Source organism: Natrix helvetica (genome assembly GCF_964273705.1).
Source record: "Natrix helvetica genome assembly, chromosome: 10".
Taxonomy (NCBI): Eukaryota; Metazoa; Chordata; class Lepidosauria; order Squamata; family Natricidae; genus Natrix; species Natrix helvetica.
This window is the reverse complement of record NC_138561.1, coordinates 13,654,224-13,673,864: the sequence shown is the minus strand read 5'-3', so window position 1 is coordinate 13,673,864 and position 19,641 is coordinate 13,654,224. Positions and strand designations below refer to the sequence as shown.

At 43.8% G+C, this 19,641-nt stretch overlaps 1 protein-coding gene across 4 annotated transcripts in view; it reads left to right on the top strand.

The window, feature by feature from the left end:
• Positions 1–19,641, top strand: part of CARMIL2 (capping protein regulator and myosin 1 linker 2) — a 75,191-nt gene that overhangs the window by 34,610 nt on the left and 20,940 nt on the right. For all 4 annotated transcript variants that reach the window (XM_081962934.1, XM_081962933.1, XM_081962931.1 and 1 more), the window contains exons 21-31: positions 1,162–1,219; positions 1,608–1,780; positions 2,973–3,041; positions 4,490–4,583; positions 5,822–5,917; positions 7,566–7,694; positions 8,153–8,266; positions 10,299–10,444; positions 11,117–11,204; positions 13,551–13,611; positions 15,696–15,976. In XM_081962934.1, coding sequence (XP_081819060.1) covers positions 1,162–1,219; positions 1,608–1,780; positions 2,973–3,041; positions 4,490–4,583; positions 5,822–5,917; positions 7,566–7,694; positions 8,153–8,266; positions 10,299–10,444; positions 11,117–11,204; positions 13,551–13,611; positions 15,696–15,976 — 1,309 coding nt within the window. The remainder of the gene's footprint in view (positions 1–1,161; positions 1,220–1,607; positions 1,781–2,972; positions 3,042–4,489; positions 4,584–5,821; positions 5,918–7,565; positions 7,695–8,152; positions 8,267–10,298; positions 10,445–11,116; positions 11,205–13,550; positions 13,612–15,695; positions 15,977–19,641) is intronic.

Below are 19,641 nucleotides of genomic sequence, written 5' to 3'. Positions count from 1 at the left end.
TCCGATATGCAGTGCGGGTTCCAGACAGATGAGCTGTATTTGAGAATTGGTCCAGCAAATAGCCCGAACCAGTAGCGGAATTTGCAGGTGGCCCCACCCATTTGCCCCCAGCTCTACGGCATCCCATTTAGGCCCTTTTTTCACCAAAATGCATGCACGGAAGTCTATGCACATGCATGCAAATGGCACATTTGCAAACCAGTAGGGAAGATAACTGAATCCTAATCCTGATAGGCATCATAATTAAAAATAGTCTGCTGATGATGAGAATTTGAAACAAAGATCTGATGCTCAACTGAACACCTGGTCACATAGCAAAGAACCAACAGAGGGATAGAATCAAGATCACGTGAAGTGTTAATACCACTTTATAATGCCTTGTTAAGGCCACACTTGGAATACTGCATTCAGTTTTGGTCGCCATGATGTAGAAAAGATGTGGAGACTCTAGAAAGAGTGCAGAGAAGAGCAACAAAGATGATTAGGGGACTGGGGACTAAAACATATGAGGAACGGTTGCAGGAACTGGGTATGTCTAGTTTAATAGAAAGAAGGACTAGGGGAGACATGATAGCAGTGTTCCAATATCTCAGGGGTTGCCACAAAGAAGAGGGAGTCAAACTATTCTCCAAGGCACCTGAGGGTAGAACAAGAAGCAATGGGTGGAAACTAATCAAGGAGAGAAGCAACTTAGAACTGAGGAGAAATTTCCTGACAGTTAGAACAATTAATTGTTCTTCTGGAACAGCTTGCCTCCAGAAGTTGTGAATGCCCCAACACTGGAAGTCTTTAAGAAGATGTTGGATAGCCATTTGTCTGAAACGGTATAGGGTTTCCTGCCTAGGCAGCGGGTTGGACTAGAAGACCTTCAAGGTCCCTTCCAGCTCTGCTATTGTATTGTATTGTATTAAGTCTTTTCTACGGCACGCAAATGTCCAGGGTTCAAAAAATGTAAGTTTTAAAGGAAGAAAGCTTACAGCTCTTGCAAGATTAGAACAACTTCAGTTCTCCCAAGTCCAAGCAGAAGGTTTTTTATAGCACTTGAAGCTTCTCCATCAGATCAATCGACTGGGGCAATTGGAGACCTCTTACAGGAGATTGAATTATATGAATTAAAACTCAAGAGTTGTCAAATTCTTCTGTTTTTTTTAATTCCCTTAGAGAGACTTTAGTGGACACCTTGCACCGGATTGTTCAACTCACTCAGGATGAAGATTGTGTAAGTGAGATTTTTTTTAAAAAGAAAGAAAGCTTCATTGTTTATAGTATCGCGTCATCTCTGGGGCAAACTTATCGGCGTCCCTATTTTTATAAATTTGAAGTCTTACAAAAGGTCTGTGTCTATTTGATAGCAGGCTGATCGTTAAAATATAATCTGCTTTCAAAGTTTGAATCGCAGACCAGATCAATTTTGTACAATGTACTAGACCAGCGGTGTCAAACACACGTTGTCATAGAGGTGTCATGTGACACATCGTGGCTTTTTCCCCTTTGCTAAACCAGGAGTGGGAGTGGCCAGCGCGTGAGGCATCCGGCCCGCAGGCCATCAGTTTTAACAGTCCTATGCTACAGTAATACGGTTTCTGCTTTGTTTGATTTTATTTCAGTCAATTGAATCTGTATCAGTGGCCGAATCACGCCTGAAGCTGAGGACCAGCATTCTCCTGGCTGGTTTAGGGAGCAACAGCCATCTTGTGGCCTTGGATATCAGTGGCAATGCCATGGGAGACTTGGGTGCCAAAATACTGGCCAAAGCTTTGTTGGTGAATAAAACTCTCAGGTGTGTTGGACTTCCTCTCCATCAATTGATGAAAGAGTGAGAAGACAGAACTTGTTAGAATAATTTTTTGTTTGCCAAAGAGATAGTCAAGCTTTGTCTCTGCCATGTCAAGGTAGAAGAGTTGAGGGGCAAGTCTATGTCCGCAAAAGTTGATTGACTAAACTGGTTGAGTTTAGAAGCCTGAATAGGGCTTAGGACTTGGGTGGAACACCAGCAGAAAACTTCAAGGCTATTGTTGTTGTCATTGTTAGTCACGAAGTCATGTCCGACCAATCACGACCCCATGGACAAGGTTCCTCCAGGCCTTCCTGTCCTCTACCATCTTCTAGAATCCATTTAAGCTCACGCCTACTGCTTTGGTGACTCCATCCAGCCCCCTCATTCTCTGTCATCCCCTTCTTCTTTTATCCTCAATCGTTCCCGGCATTAGGCTCTTCTCCAGTGAGCCCTTCCTTCTCATTAGGTGGCCAAAGTATTTGAGTTTCGTCTTCAGGATCTGGCCTTCTAAAGAGCAGTCAGGGTTGATCTCCTCTAGGACTGACCGGTTTGATCGCCTTGCAGTCCAAGGGACTCGCAGGAGTCTTCTCCAGCACCAGAATTCAAAGGCCTCCATTTTTTGGTGCTCAGCCTTTCTTATGGTCCAACTTTCACAGCCATACATTGCAACTGGGAAAACCATAGCCTTGACTATAAGCACTTTTGTTGGCAGGGTGATGTCTCTGCTTTTTAGTATGCTGTCTAGATTTGCCAAGGCTATTGTAGAGGGCCAAAAGGATCATCTTGAGGGAAATACTCAGAAGCTGTTTCAGAAACAACAAGGGCAAGAAACATTCCTTAAGCCTTAGAAAAGATGAAAGGGTAAGGAGGAGGTAAGCTCCTTCTTCTTGGAGTACGAGAGGCAGGGGAGGAAAAACACAACCCAATTTGCAAGATTCTATTACTACGGCCTATCTCAATAAAGCCTACTTCTAGTCTGCATGTGGGGTTAGTTTCTTGGTCTGGACAGTCTAGAAAGGTTGACAGCCATCTACCCTGGATTCAAATGTTGAAAAAACACCCTAGAAGAAAGTAGCAAAGTATTTTCAGGGGAAGTGGAACAGATATTTATAATGAGGGAAAACTTAGAGGATGCACCCAACTGCTTGATGTCTGCACCAAGTCTATTTTTTATTAGAAGTCTATTTGTTCCTAGGACCCTAATGTGGGATAGAAACAACGTAACCTTATACGGATTTCTTGATGTGATTTCAGCTTTGGAAAGGTGCGTATCTTTATCTTTTTTATAGTGGTAGCCAAGTGCTAAAAAAATACTAAATCAGAAAATAAGGAACTTTTAGCCACTTCGAGTTATCCCTAACTTTTTTTCATACTAGCATCCATGCGTGCAAGATAATATAATGATAATGACTACAATGTCAACGTAAACAGGAGGGGCTGGGTCCAATGGCATCTTTTGCAGGATGAAATTGTTAGGCATCGGAATTATTTTTAAACTTGGGTTTTGATGAGGCTTCATTTGTTCATGAGTCCCTTAGCAGGAGGCAAAGCCTGAAACTGAAACACATCAAAGTGCTTCAGGCCACACAAGGCAATTAAATCAGTTAAAATTAAATATTTTTTATGGGTTATAAGAAAAGGCTGGGCTCATAAATTCATTCCCAAATGCCATCGAGTGACCATAGAGGATGGCACTTTTGGCAAACGCCTCATATTTATGTTGGTTGTAGTGTCCCCGGGGGGATCACACGATCCCCTTTTGCAACCTTCTTACAAGCAAATATCAAATGGGAAACCCAATTCATTTAGTAACCGTATTACTAACTGCAGTGGTTCATTTAACAACTGTGGGAAGAAAGGTTGTAAAATGAGCAAAATTCACTCAACAAATGTTTCACTTAGCCACAGAAATGTTAGGCTCAATTGCTGTCGTAAGTCGAGGACTACCTGTATAGTTTTGTGTCTGGTGCAAATCCAGCCAATTGTGATGGAAAACCCACCATAATTAAGCACCTGGGTTGATGTGTTGAGCAACTGCTTCCTGTTCCAGCTAAAGAAATCTGAACGCTAGAAAGCTCATGCTACATGAAACGTGCTAGTCTTTGAGGTATCATAAGATTCTGTTAGTTTTGCTGAATTAACATTAGCAAACTCCCCAAGGTAAGTGCTGACTCTCCTATTTTCTGCCTTAATATAGCTTTCTGCAGTTGGAACTAGAAAACAATCCTGAATTAACTAGCATCAAAACACTAAACGGGTTTCATATGTAGCCCTTCCTTCCTATACCTTCCTTAAATAGCCAAAAAAAAAAATAGATTTACCTATTGGATGGATGGAGGGATGGACGGACGGTGGGACGGATGGACGGGCGGGCGGATGGATGGATGGAGGAATGGATGGATGGATGGATGGAGGAACGGAGGGATGGATGGACGGATGGAGGGAGGGAGGGAGGGAGGGAGGAACAGAGGGAAGGATGGATGGAGGGATGGAGGGACGGATGGCTCTGCTGGCTGGGGAATTCTGGGAGTTGAAGTCCACAAGTCTTAAAGTTGCCAAGTTTGGACACCCCTGATCTACGGACTTATAGATGTCGATATTTGAATTGCTTTGCCCCTTCTGCATACCCCGGGGATGGGGCCAAGCACCCCACTGCCATGGACAGTGTCCTGAAGAGGTGATTGTAATTTGACTATGGTGCCTGTTCTCCAGGAATTTCATCCTCACGAAAATGCCTTTGCCCATGAATGACATTGCGGTGGCTTACCGGAGTCATCCAGAGAAAATGGAGGAAATTGTGCACCAGGTATACGAAGGAGGAAGGGATGTTGAAAGAGAAAAGGATAATAATTTAACCCAGGAAGCAACCTTGTTCAGCTTGGGAGCCCCTTTTGAATGCTCAGGTTTCACCAAAGGATTTGCCTGCAGCATTTTTGTCATTATGAGTGGTGGGCATATGATACTTATTTTTGGGGTAAGTGTAGCTGCTTGTTTAGGTACAAGGTAGTGGTGGGATTCAAAAGATTTTTACTACCGGTTCTGTGGGTGTGGCTTGATGGGTGTAGCAGGGGAAAGGATACTGCAAAATCCTCATTCCCTCTCCACTCCTGGGGGAAGGATACTGCAAAATTCCCATTCCCTCTCCACTCCTGGGGGAAGGATACTGCAAAATCCCCATTCCCTCTCCACTCCTGAGGGAAGGATACTGCAAAATCCCCATTCCCTCTCCACTCCTGAGGGAAGGATACTGCAAAATCCCCATCCCCACCCCACTCCAGGGGAAGGATACTGCAAAATCCCCATTCCCTCCCCACTCCAGGGGTAGGATACTGCAAAATCCCCATTCCCTCCCCACTCCAGGGGTAGGATACTGCAAAATCCCCATTCCCTCCCCACTCCAGAGAAAGGATACTGCAAAATCCCCATTCCCTCTCCACTCCAGGGGGAAGGATACCGCAAAATCCCCATTCCCTCCCCACTCCAGAGAAAGGATACTGCAAAATCCCCATTCCCTCTCCACTCCAGGGGGAAGGATACCGCAAAATCCCCATTCCCTCGCCACTCCAGGGGGAAGGATACCACAAAATCCCCATTCCCTCTCCACTCCAGGGGGAAGGATACTGCAAAAACCCCATTTCCTCCTCACTCCAGGGGGAAGGATACTGCAAAAACCCCATTCCCTCCTCACTTCTGGGGGAAGGATATTGCAAAATCCCCATTCTCTCCCCACTTCTGGGGGAAGGATATTGCAAAATCCCCATTCCCTCCCCACTCCAGAGGAAGGATACTGCAAAATCCCCATTCCCTCCCCACCCCACTAACCTGCTTTCCACCTCTGTTCTGCTGTGCAGTGCAACAAAAGAAGACTCAGCAAATAGATTGGGGGCGGGACCAGCCAGAGAGGGTATTTGCCGAACTACTCAAAATGTCCAAGACCAGTTTGCCAGAACCAGTCAGAACCAGCTGAATACCACCTCTAGTGGAAGGGAAAGGGCTGTAAATCTATTCCTTCTGTATGCGACCTGTCTGTTTGTGTGTCTACAGATACAGTCTTATCTTGCAAGAAATCAGATTCAAGCAAACCTGCTGAAGGAGGAAGGCCAGCTCCAGCTAGACAGTCAAGCCAGCTCTTCTGAACAGGTGGGAATACCTGGATCCCTCCTACCTTTGTTGCTTTGCATTTAGCTTGCCCACATGTTCTAGCAAAGGCAAAAGAGCTTGCTTAAGGTCAACACGTCAAAATGCACATCGGTTGGCTGGGGGATGTTGAGAGTTGATGTATATAGAGAGTTGATGACCGGCATTATATTCCAAAGAAGAATGGTTGCAGTTTTTGGCTATGGTTAGTCTAGAGAAAAGGAGGATTAGGGGGGGACATGATAGCAGTTATTCCAGTATTTGAGCGGCTGCCACAAAGAAGAGAGGGGTTCGCTTATCTTCCAAAGTATCCAGAAGGCAGGACAAGAAACAACGGATGGAAACTAATAAAGAAGAGGAGCAACCTAGAAGTAAGGAGTTACCGCTCACTGACAATGAGAACAATTCGCCAGTGGAACAGAAGTTGTCTTCAGAAGTTGTAGGTGCTTCATCACTGGAGGTTTTGAAGAAGAGACGGTTTGGCATGGTATGGGATCTCCTGCTCAAGCAGGGGGTTGGATTAGAGGACCTCCAAGGTCCCTTCCAGCTCTATTTTGAAATTCAGCACCTCTACAAGATGCTGCTTGGGGAAGGCGGATCTAAAGACTATGAGCTGTTCCCAAGAGGTTCATGAAGACCGACAGCAATAAGAACAAAATCGTAGAACCAGTCAACTGCTTCACAGTTGTTCTCTTCCAGGGTTTAGAACAACACCGTGAGGTTATTTTTACGATCCAGAACAGATGGGGATGCCAAAGTTTATGAGCATTTCTGAGTCCGTGTTTGAGGGCCGTCTCCTCGAGGAAATATGTCCTTCTCAGCCTCCACAGTGGCAGGTCTCCAATTCAAACTGGGATGCTGCTGGTACAAATTAAATGTTATAATCTGCAACAAGAGGGAAGGTGCTATTTATATTCCACCAAATGCTAAACTGTTCTGGAATCGGAAATGTGACGATGGTGTCTCTTGGGAAATGTCTCTCCCGTGTAGCATTCAAGATGGGGAATAATCAATGCTTTCTTGGGATGTGAATGTGTCCCAAAATACCAAATTCTGATGCCGACTCTGGCATGCCCATAGACACCAAATCAATTGATAGGTACAGGGGTGGGCTGCTATAGGTTTGCCCGGGTTTGGGAGAACGGGATGGCCGGTTTGGAGAACTCCAAATCTCACCCCTGGCTGGCCCTGCCCACCCCTCCCTGCCCCTCCCACTCCACCCCTCCTGCCCCAGTACACCTAGGGGAACCGGTGTAGAAAAGGCTACAAGGCCTTGATAGAAGAGAATATTTATTGCTCCAGGTTGAACTGTGGGTCCTTGGCACTCTCTGAGCCTGGGGGTTTGCTCGCAGACATTTCTTTACCAAACTAGGTAACACCATCAGTGTCTTGAACAATGAACTTTAATTTTATGTGGGACAATGGATGTTATGGGCAAAGGGACAACATCACATAGTTTTGCACTAGAAACATGTCCAGGCTACTCCGGAAGGCGGCTACCAGCCCTATTCCAACAAAAGGGCTCCAGGTAAAGTACTTTAAACATGTTTTTCAGGGATCAGACACCTTCTATTTCCCCTTCCATTTCTACTGCAGGCCTCTCCTTGCAACATTGTCTTGGAACATCTAATGGTCTTGCTTTCATTGTTAGGCGGTGAAAGACGTTTGCCACACTGTGCAAAAATACATCGGGCTGCTGAGCTGTGTTCAGGATGTGGAAGTGAAGGCTGATCTGCTTTGGGCTGAGGAAGCCATCAAGGATGCAACCCTCTTCATGGATGTGGGTTCTTTTTTCTCATTGTATTCATTACTTTCCCTTTTGACAGCTTCTCTTGATTTGGATGGGAGAGTAGAGTAGAGTAGAGTAGAGTAGAGTAGAGTAGAGTAGAGTAGAGTAGAGAGAAAATAGGGAATAGACAATAGAATAGGAATAGAATAGAATAGAATAGACAGAAAATAGGGAATAGAGAATAGAATAGAATAGAATAGAATAGAATAGAATAGAATAGAATAGAATAGAATAGAATAGAATAGAATAGAATAGAATAGAATAGAATAGAATAGAGAGAAAATAGGGAATAGAGAATAGAAAAGTTGTACATCTGATTTGGCGAGTGGAAAGTTCCTCACCCTTGCTGTCCTCCTTCAGATGTTGTTGAAGTCCACCTCCTTTCATTGTTGATCACCAAGACCATGCTGCCTACTTGGGAAAACTTATGTCCATCTCTTTTCTGACAGATTTTGCCCATTCTGGATGAAGCGGGAAGGGCTTCCTACCAGAACTGCAAGCTTCAGCACAAATTGGAAAAACTAATTGAGGAAGTTTCTCAGACCTACAGCAAGGAGATTCAGGTAAAAACTAGGCTTTGGCCTTGTGTTGAGCTTTGGTTGCAAATGTCTTTTTCTCCTTGATCTTTTGGGAAACTCCTGTAGCCACAGAGAGCCTCTGTTGAACTAGACGGCGAGACTTTCCAATTTAGAAGAAGACAACTTCCTTTCTAATGTTCTTCATCTAACGTTTGTACTGAAAAAGCTAGCATTTGGTGTTGGCCCGGAACTTAGCGTCTTGGTAACCTTGCTTTAATTGCTTTTGAAAAATGAACTTCTCTACTCCATACGACATAGAACAATATGTCCAAGAACATGTCACTTAGCTTTTGCCATTCTGGTGCCATCTGGCCATGTGGAAATGGAAATACCCAAACTGTCCCCTCGGTCCATTTGAAAAGTTCCAGGTGAAGAAGGATTATTTTGGCCATATCTTTGAGAATTCACAAACATGCCCCTCTCTCTGACGATGAGAAGCTGAAGATAAAGGAGAATATTTGTACCTCAGAGTTGAATATGGGGTCCTTGGTGCTCTCTGAGCTTGGTGGTTTTCTTGCACTCAAGCTAGGTAACTGGGAGCAAACCCCACACCTTACTAGCACTGATGATGTTACCTAGTTTGGGTAATGAAATGCCTGCAAGAAAACAACCAAGCACAGAGACCACCACGGAAGCTGAAAATACGATGTAAATGTTTAATTTTTGTATACATTGTCACTAACATGGGAAACACAAAAGCATCTTGGAGACAGGTGATCTAATCTACAGAGGATCTGGCACCGAATGGTTTTTATTAAATACTAGCTGATAACCCGGCGTTGCCCGGGTATTTATTTATCCTAATCCTGTATTAGACAGGAAAAGAAATGAATTACATCTATAGTGTGAAGTCAAAGTAATTGACTATAGGTGTAATTGGTTCCTTTTCATTTCAGCAGCCCAGGCGTTCCAGAGTTATGCTGGAACACACACACACATGGACCTGAATCCCAAATGCACACTATCACTGTCAAAAATACTGTGACTTGACACTATAGATATAATTCATTCCTTTTCATTTCAGCAGCCCAGGCATTCCAGAGTTATGCTGGAACACACACACACACACACCGAGGAGTATTAGGGGTGTCTTACCCCTACAGTATTTGTTTCCAGAGAGTAAATCATCTGTGTACCAGGTTTGGTTGAAATTACTCAAGGCATTCTAGAGTCATGCTCAAACACACAAACACACACAGATCCCTTTTTTTAATATATAGATTATCAAATTGATGGTACATTCAGAGAACTCCAATTCGTCCTTCTGCCACTGTTGTCCATTGCCTGTGATCAGGGCCAATATGTTGACATTATTCTGTCTGCAGAAGCCCAGTGTCCCTTGACTGTTCCTTCCTCTTACCACAAAGATGGCTGTAGGCGAAGACCAACAGAAAGGAAAAAAATGTTGCTCTCACCTGCCTTAGTTTCCTTTTCTGGATTTCTTTGCTTCCTCTTTTCATGCTTCGGGCATCTGGTTCTTGGTCTTCTGGCAGCCTCAACCATTGGTGTTGTACCGTGTCTTTGATGTTGTCTCTCCGTCTTCTTCTGCGTCTGCCTCAGGTTCCTGGACCTTCCCTTCTTTTTTTATAAGCCTTGTACGGTATGGAATCCCACAACATCGTCTCTGGATGAGCAAACCACTTTATTTGCTGTTTTTGTGTGTAGTTTAAGATTGGTTCTATGTCAATTGTGTCTCTTCTGGTCTCATTTCTGATTTTATCTCTTCTGGTCACTCCAGTAGCTTTCTTCAAACATCTCCTTGGTGACTAACCTTGTGTCAATTAGCCATGGAAATGTCGGATACACACAGAGGACAGGATCATCTCAGTTACTTGCCCCACTGATAACTACTTTACAGTGTCTTCTAATTATTACACTGCCAAAATATTACTAATCAGGATTGACTTTCAGCAATGACCCAGGGATGCCATGAAGATGCTGGAAGCTACTAGTGAGGAAAGAATGAATCAATTTACCCCAATTCCCAGAAATGATACTCACTGAGCTTTCCTTACAGGCGGTTCTGCAATCCCAGTTGGCAGCTACTCAGAGTTTGCACCCCAAAATTTTGCAGAAAACAGATTTCTTGAAGCAATTATTCTGCAATGCATCCGAGACAACCTTCCTGGACCAGTTGCTGACTGAGGTGTATGACAAGGTCATGTAAGTAGCGTGTTTAATCCACCCCCTTCAAGCCTTATTAGAAGGGTGGAAAGCAGCTGCATGTTTTATTTACATATAGGTAAAGATTCCCCTTGCACATATGTGCTAGTCGTTCCCAACTCTAGGGGGCGGTGCTCATCTCCGTTTCAAAGCCGAAGAGCCAGCGCTGTCCGAAGACGTCTCCATAGTCATGTGGCCAGCATGACTAAATGCCGAAGGCGCACAGAGCATTGTTACCTTCCCACCAAAGGTGGTCCCTATTTTTTCTACTTGATGTTTACATGCTTTTGGTTGACAGAAGCTGGGATAGTAATGGAAGCCCACTCAGTTTTGCGGCGCTAGCGATTCGAACAGCCAAACTGCCAACCTTTCAGATCGACAAGCTCAGTGTCTTAGCCACTGAGCCACCACATCCCTGAACTTACATATACTATGCATATTCATATATGCATCCTTGTGGGTTTTGCCTGTAAGCTGTTTTCTCCTCTGGATTTCAGCATGCCTGGTGGCTCAATGTGATTGGGTTGAAGGAGCCAGAGGTCTCTACCTTCTCTTTCTACCCCACAACTATATGGATACTTGCTCAAGGAGTCTTGAGCAATCCTCTCTATTGGCCTACTGAGCTTCCATATTTCATTCTTCCTGGCCCACCAGTCTTGTTGTGCTTGATAGGAAGATCCAGCTATCAATTACGGAGGCCATGACCGATATTATCATGGAGAAGACTTTGGAAGAGTTAACCACCATTCAAGACAGGCTGGTGAGTAGGTTGGCCAACCTGCAAAGACATTCATTGGCCCCATAGCAGTTTTGTGTACAGGTAGTCCTTGACGTACAACCCCAATTGAGGCCAACATTCCTGTTGCTTGGTGAGACATTTGTTAAGTGAGTTTGGCCCCATTTTGTGACCTTCCTTGCCACAGCTGTTAAGTCAAGCACTGCAATTGTTAAGTTGCAAACAGAGTTGTTATATGAATCTGGCTTCCCCATTGACTTTGCTGGTCAGAAAAGGGGATCCCATGACCCTGGGGCACTGCAACCGTCATACATATGAGTCAGTTTCCAAGCCTCCCAATTTTGATCACATAACCATAGGGATGCTGCAATGGTCATAAGTCTAGAAATGGTCACACGTCACTTATTTCAATGATGTTCTAACACGGTCACTAAATGAAGTGTTGCAAGTTGTACTATTGTTTCCTGTCAGTCGGTTTGATCCCCACACTAAACTAGGAAGAACAATGGGCTAAAACATATGAGGAACGGCTGCAGGAACTGGGTATGTCTAGTTTAATGAAAAGAAGGACTAGGGAAGACATGATAGCAGCGTTCCAATATCTCAGGGGTTGCCACAAAGAAGAGGGAGTCAAACTATTCTCCAAGGCACCTGAGGGTAGAACAAGAAGCAATGGGTGGAAACTAATCAAGGAGAGAAGCAACTTAGAACTGAGGAGAAATTTCCTGACAGTCAGAACAATTAATCAGTGGCACAATTTGCCTCCAGAAGTTGTGAATGCTCCAACACTGGAAGTTTTTAAGAAGAGTTTGGACAATCATTTGTCTGAAGTGGTGTAGGGTTTCCGGCCTAAGCAGGAGGACTGGAAGACCTCCAAGATCACTTCTAACTCTGTTGTTCTATTCTATTCTATTCCTATTCTATTTTATTCTATTCTATTCTAATATTTTGCTCTGAGCAAACTATTTGTAAAATCGTCCTGTATTTCTTTTGTCTACTATAAGCCCAAATTTCTATGCTATGTGATCAAGGCAGCTGACAATATAAGAGCCTTCAGGCAATATTATGCCAAGAAGAAGTAAATTATGCACTCTTAAATTCAGTTCCTGCAAAAGAAAAGTCTGTTTTATAACTCCTCCTTGGGATGAATCATTTCTTTTGATAACATGTTTTATCTTGTTTTGCCACAGTCGGCCTAGGTTGTGGATTGGATTGGTTTGGTTTCTAAGACTTTGTCATATGTTCCTATTTTGAAAAAGTCCAATGGGATGTTTTCCATTGAGGTGTAGTTAGAATTTCTTCTGAGTTTAAAAAAAATGTAGAAGCGGACGCTTTTCTACGAATAAGAAGAAATGTTTGGCACAGCACAAAACAGAAAATAGACAATGCAAAAGCGACGTCAGCCAGCCCAAAGGAAAATGATGTGCCGTGTCATTGAAAAACAACAGATATAAAATCTGACTTGATGAAGTATTCTCACCACTGCTTTGAACAATGGCTTGCTTCAGCCCCAGCCGAACTCTTGCTGAAATATAATGTCAAAACAATTGCTGGAAAACCTCAGTGGGTGGCAGCATCAAGTTGACCTTGATTGATCTTAAAATTTAAACATGACAACTCCTCATCCTTACTGGGTTGAGGGACACCTTGGAGATCCAAGAGCGGTTGGCTGAAAAGCCGAAACAAATCCTAGAAGAAGGCAACGTTGCCACGTGGTCACTGTTGATGGCAACTGTCAAACCCGCCACTGCTTAAACCTCTAAGTAAATCAACCCTTGGCTCCATTTGTTGGGAAAGAAAAATATATATTAGAAGTCAATTGTATTGCTGTCAAGCATAAACAGAACTGAGAACTCTATGGGAGGGGCCATTCATCGTCCACCTGTGGCCTTACTCCCAAGTTGACCCCTGTTGTTTCACTGTTCCCTTCTCCTGGCAGATCTGTGCATGAACACACTGGGAACAGGCTCCAGCTGTTCATCTGCCTCACTGATGTCTGACTCTGAAGGCAACTGATAATTGGCATATGGCTCTGTCCCCCTCTCTGCCTCCGACACAGAGCCCTCATCAGAGCCTTCCCCGGACTCCAGGACTGGCCCATGTTCCCCAACCTCCTCACTATCCGAATCTGCTGCCAGCTCTGCTGGCCTCTGGCAGGCCACAGCAGTAACCAGGAGGGATCCTACTTCCCTTCTCAGCCTTGATGAGTCCAGCCAGATGTTTCTGGATGCTAACAACTGCCTTACTCCCTTCACATTAACCAGACCTTCCCCTCTTTTAAAAATGTATTCTCGCTTATCCCTTTCATGCCTTCCTTGGTTCTGTACTCAGCATAATGGAGATTTAAAATACTGTTTCTTCTATCCATAGGTGGCTGCCCAATGGAGACACACTTGCTCTCTGAGTCTTCTGCCAACACCTAGTTTAAATGGTAAGACTTATTTTATTTGAGTGGAGTGGGCAGTCTAGACCTTGACATCGCATTCATTATTTTTGCCCATTATTTTTCATGCCGGAGCTGCCAAAAACCAACAGCACATTCCCTACACAGCACATCTTTAATGAAAAGGATGCTTAATAATAATTTTAAAAAGCTTGCAAAAGTTTCCTGCAAAAAAGGAACATGAGCAATATCCTGGGAAGAGCATAATCCCACCAACTCAATGAAGTGGTCCAGCCATCTCTAGCTCTTAACTGCTCAAAACAAATTCAGCCACCAAAATACTGTTGTATTTATTAAGGAGTTATTTTAGCACACCTGAAAAAAACAAATTAGGGGAGGGGGAACCATAAACTCTGAAAGCCAAAGAAAATTAATCATGCTAATTTAAATTCATGGGATCTAAATAATAACCAGAGTATAAAAAAGATGTTGAGGCTCTAGAAAGAATGCAGAGAAGAGCAACCAAGAGGATTAGGGGACTGCAGGCTAAAACATACAATGAACGGTTGCAGGAACTGGGTATGTCTAGTTTGATGAAAAGAAGGACTAGGGGAGACATGATAGCAGTCTTCCAATATTTGGGGGGCTGCCCCAAAGAGGAGGGGGTCAATCTATTTTCCAAAGCACCTGGAGGCCCGACAAGGAATAATGGATGGAAACTGAACAAGGAGAGATTCAACCTGGAAATAAGGAGAAATGTTCTGACAATGAGAACCATCAATCAATGGAACAGGAGTTGCCTTCAGAAGCTGTGGGAGCTTCATCACTGGAAGCTTTCAAGAAGAGACTGGACTGCCATTGGTCAGAAATGGTGTAGGATCTTCTGCTTGGGTGGGAGATTGGACTAGACGACCTACAAGGTCCCTTCCAACTCTGTTAATCTAATCTAATCTAATCTAATCTAATCTAAATGAACCATGCCAGATTGGTTCTTTTGAGCTCAGTGGGACTTAAGCACGATCATTTTTCCTCCTTGGCTTTGGGGCAAAGTGGTTTAGGATCCATATTCGAAGTGGTTTAGGTGCATGTTCTGGAGAGAAGTCGTCTGATGATGGGCTCCAGCACAACCCCAGAAGCTTGGAAATGTAAACCTTTGGCCCCTGTTGACCGACCCAGATTGCATCCTGCAACACTATCCTGAGACATTTATATTTTCTTTCATTCCCAAAGTGGTTTAATTTCTGGACTCAAATCTGAAAATATGCTTCAATATCGCTTGGCTTGCACGGAAGTCTACTTCTCGACTCCATCTCTCTCGCTGATCCCTTCCTCATGGGTCAAGGGAGAATTCCAACACCTTTCTTTAGTTTATTTCCAAAGAGGGATCTTGGAAACCTCTGACAGAATCCCTGAGAGATCAGAAAAGAGGAAACAAACTGAATTGCAGAAAATGTGACTTCAGCAACAGAGGGGTCAACGCCTGGAATGCTCTACCCGACTCTGTTGTTACATCCTCAAACCCCCACAGCTTCAACCTCAAACTGTCTACCGTGGACCTCACCCCATTCCTAAGAGGTCCGTAAAGGGGTCATGCATAAGCGCACCAGCGTGCCTACCGTCCCTGTCCCACTGTCCCCATTTATTTGTATTCATTTCCGTTGTTCATGTCCATGTTTATACTTACACCTGTCATCTCATACATGTTTGACAAACTAACTAACTAAATAAAATAAATAAGTAAGCCATCTATTTGTTTCTTGTGCATGTAGACATGTTCAAAGAGTTGAGTCCTTCTGGCTTGGACCGCAGAGATTTGAGTTTCTCTCTCTGGACTTGCTTCTTCCTCCTTACTGGGGCAAGTCAAGTGTCTTCTGTCCATTCCATTCCCTTCCCCCCCCCCTCCGCCCCCAGAGCCTGGTGGCTAAAACATGCCTTGTCCGTTTAGTTGCCTGGTCTGTAACAAGCCTTCAGGTGACAAGAGAGATGTTGCTGTGCGGCAGAGAGGGGCAGACTGCTGTCTGCCTGGCAACTCTCCACCAACACCTCCCCCCCTGCTTTCACCTCCTTTTCCCTCCCCCTCCCTCTCTCCTTCCCTGCCTGCCTGCCTCCCCTTCCTCCTTTCCCTCTTCCAGGTCTGCCAGAACTGAAGGCACTGAAGGTAGGCGCCGAAGACATCCAGATTGGGAGTCCCCAGCCTGAGCTGTCACTCAGCCGTGCCTCCGCGAAGTCACGCCCTGCTTCCACAAAGGATGCTGAGCCTGGGAGCGGGCTGGTGCTGCCGCCACCTCTCACAGAGCCTGCATCCGCAGCATCCCTTATGGACCTGCCGACCGCGGAGGGGAAATTGGAGCATTTCACCCGAGACAGGCCCAGGCCGAACCGAAGGAACAGGCAACCTCCCAGCAAGTCGAATGTAAGAGCTTTCCTACCCGGGGAGTGTTTGTGTGTGGGGGTGTTTGCTGAGTGGGTGTTGCGGGGGGGGGGGAAAGAGAGCTGTGTTTTTATTTACTTGTGGGGGGGTGCGTGCTCTTTGCGGGTGAGGTGAGCAGATCACCAGTTAGGTCTTTATTGCAGCAACCCTGGAAAAGGAGAAGGCACCAAAGCAGCTGTTGTTTTTGGTTATGCGCCTGTTCGGCTGGGCCACTGGTGATCTCTGCTCTGCGCAGAGGACAAGCTGGTTAATATCTGAGGGAGGCAGCAGGGTAGCTGGCATGTCAGCTGCTTGTGTTTATTTACTAGGGATGGGGGGAATCGTGGTGGTGATTCCTAATCGGTAACAACTGCAGGCTTGGGAGGGAAGGAAAAGGGGGGGAGTACCCTAGCCCATTGACATGCATGTACTGACTTCCTTGTCGTATGTTTATGAAAATCCTGCTCCCATTTATGGAAGGATGAGCCTCTCATTTGCTTGTTGTCTTCCTGAAAAGCTGCTCCTGCGTTATTGTGCATTATCTACCTTCTTGCCTTCTGCCCGAGACAGTCGTTCTTATTATTTTTTAAAAAAAACAAAAAAACCCCGGTGTGCTGCTATTTATATCGGTGATCTGGGGAAGGTCAGGTCTCCTCTTTGAAACCTTTGAGGGGGGGGGGCGTTGGCTGGATTTGGTTTCTCAGGTGAAGGGAAGATGAGATCAGCCTCTGATCTGAAAGGTCCTTTTGTCGGAAAAGGGACCGTTGATGGAAAATAAGCCCTTGCTTGTGGTGGGGAAATAAGTTCTTGGTGCAGGCAAAGCGTAGAATTGGGATGTAGGGAGGAAAATCCAGGGTTTACATCAGATGTGAATGAGTGTATATGGGGGGGGGGGAGGAATAAAACATGTAATATATACCTAGATTGATGTCTCCAGCAAGAAAACCTCTCCAGAGTAAATAAGGTGGGACTTGATACCCTGGAAAACATAAAACATTATTATTATTATACTTTATTCATTAAACGTGAAACTCATTCAACTGAACATTCAAAAATGTATCACAAACCCCGTTGGCTGGTGTTAATGGTACGGGTTGATACGGATTGCTGCCAGTATCCTAGGTGGCATTATTATTATTATTATTATTATTATTATTATTATTATTATTATTATCATCATCATTATGTTAATCTTTGGTGAGATTCACAGCCTTTGGGGCTGGTTGGTAGTCTAACAGCTCGAGTCCTAACCAAGGACCTAGGAACTGTTAAGGTAACGTTGGAGGATATAAGTTGTTCCAAGTAGGGTTGTTGTTGTTGTTATTGTTGTTGTTATTATTATCATCGTCATCATCATCATCATCATCATCATCATCTCTTTTATTCACTAAACATGAAAGTCAACTGAACATTTAAAAATGTGTCACAAATACCATTAACTAGTGCTAATGGTTGATACGGGTTGCCCCAGCGTCCTACGTATTATTATTATTATTATTATTATTGTTGTTGTTGTTGTTGTTGTTATTGTTATTGTTATTATTATTTAAACATTGTGGTCTTGAAGGGAAGGCTCCTAACTCTTTCTGATCATGCCTCTTAATAAAATCTCCATCCAGTTGCAAAGTGACCAGTGCTAGGCAGAAGCGGGGGGGGGGGGGGGGCAGAAGGAAAGAGCTTATTAATTATCCAATTAGGGCATAATTATTGATTACCTCTAGAAATCTGCAGAATATGAGTTGAACTTTGGAGTTCGGTCTCTGAGCATCATCCTTGATTCCAAGGGGCATGCATTTAAAAAATAGTGACTGTAGAAAATAAAAACAGAAGACACCAAAATGCATGGTTTGTTTTTCCTTTTTCCTCTACAACGGATACCTCTCCCCTGCCGTGAATATTCCGGGGCCTCTTGTAAGATCCATTCCGGAAGCAATGTAGGAGAAGTGAACAGAAAAGGGTGTATTACAAATCCTGGGCTGATTTTCTTCCCCTGCTCCAGTTTTTCAGCACTTTTCAAAGTAATACTTTTTTTTAACTCCATTAAAATGCAAATGTGTTGAAATATTCAACAACCTTCCCCACTCCTGAAATACCAGAAATTATCATCCAGAACTCCATAAAGCTCTTTTAAAAATCCCAAAAGGATACCTTCAACATATAAGCAATAAACGCTGAGGATGAGTGTTGTTATTTTTGTGCTAGGATTTTTTTGTAACCTCCTTTATGCATCTGATTTGCATTTTTCAGGTTAGCTTTTATCTCAGTGGGCCTTTGACTGGGTGGGCATATAAATCTGGTTAATTACTTAATTAATAACGTGATATTTGCAATCCCACTCCCACTTATTAGGGTGGGAGTGAGCAAGCCTGACCGAATCATCTTACCAAGGATTGATAGCAGAATATTTGAGCTATTTCTAATATAGTAGGAAGCAAAATAGATACGTTAAACCTCCGCTAGACTTAGCATGTTGTTTGACTTTAAAATTTCATTGCCTCCCCAACACTACATGACTCCAAATTTAACAACAATGATATAGATAGATAGATGATAGATAGATAGATAGATAGATAGATAGATAGATGATAGATAGACAGACAGACAGACAGACAGACAGACAGACAGACAGAATAAAGATAGATAGAATATAGATAGATAGACAGACAGACAGACAGACAGACAGACAGATAGATAGATAGATGATAGACAGACAGACAGACAGATAGAATAAAGATAGATATATAGATAGATGATAGATAGATAGATTGATAGATAGATAGATAGATAGATAGATAGATAGATAGATAGATGATAGATAGATGACAGACAGACAGACAGACAGACAGACAGACAGATAAAATGCCTATAGTGATCAGATATTCATATCTGAGAGTTGGACTCTTGAACAAATTATCCAGATTTGTTCCTGTGTCCTGGATAAATTAGCCTTAGATCTGAGAGGTCCTTGGTGCTCTCTGAGTTTGCTTGTTTTCTTGCAGAAGCTTCATTACCCTAACTAGGTAACATCGTCAGTCCTAGTCTGATGATGTTACCTAGTTAGGGTAATGAAATGTCTGCAGGAAAACAAGCAAGCTCAGAGAGCGCCAAGGACGACCCCTCATTTCAACCCTGAGCTACAAATATTATCCTTTATTGGTAGCCTTGCATCTAAAATAGTACCAGCTAACTTACTATAAGCAACTTATAATCATGAGAATCTGACTTATACGGAGACAGACTTGAATTAAGGTAGCCTGCCATTTTCTACTACTGGGATGTTGAGAGCCTCAGTCAAGTATCTTTTCCTTCGATCTGGTCTTTCTCATTGGGACTGAATCGTGGATCTCTGCAAATAAACCACCAGGGTATGAAATCACTGCCACCAATGTCAACTCAAGGTTATATGGTGCTTCACCTTGGCTGATGGCATCAGGTCTGACCCAAGCAAAGAGTTATATTGTTTTAAATCAGGGGTGTCCAAACTTGGGAACTTTAAGACTTGTGGACTTCAACTCCCAGAATTCCCCAGCCAGCATGGCTGGCTGGGGAATTCTGGGAGTTGAAGTCCACAAGTCTTAAAGTTCCCAAGTTTGGACACCCCTGTTTTAAATGATTCAGAAGGAGAGGTGATGTTGTGAAGCCCTTAAGTTCCTCCTGGGATGAGTAAG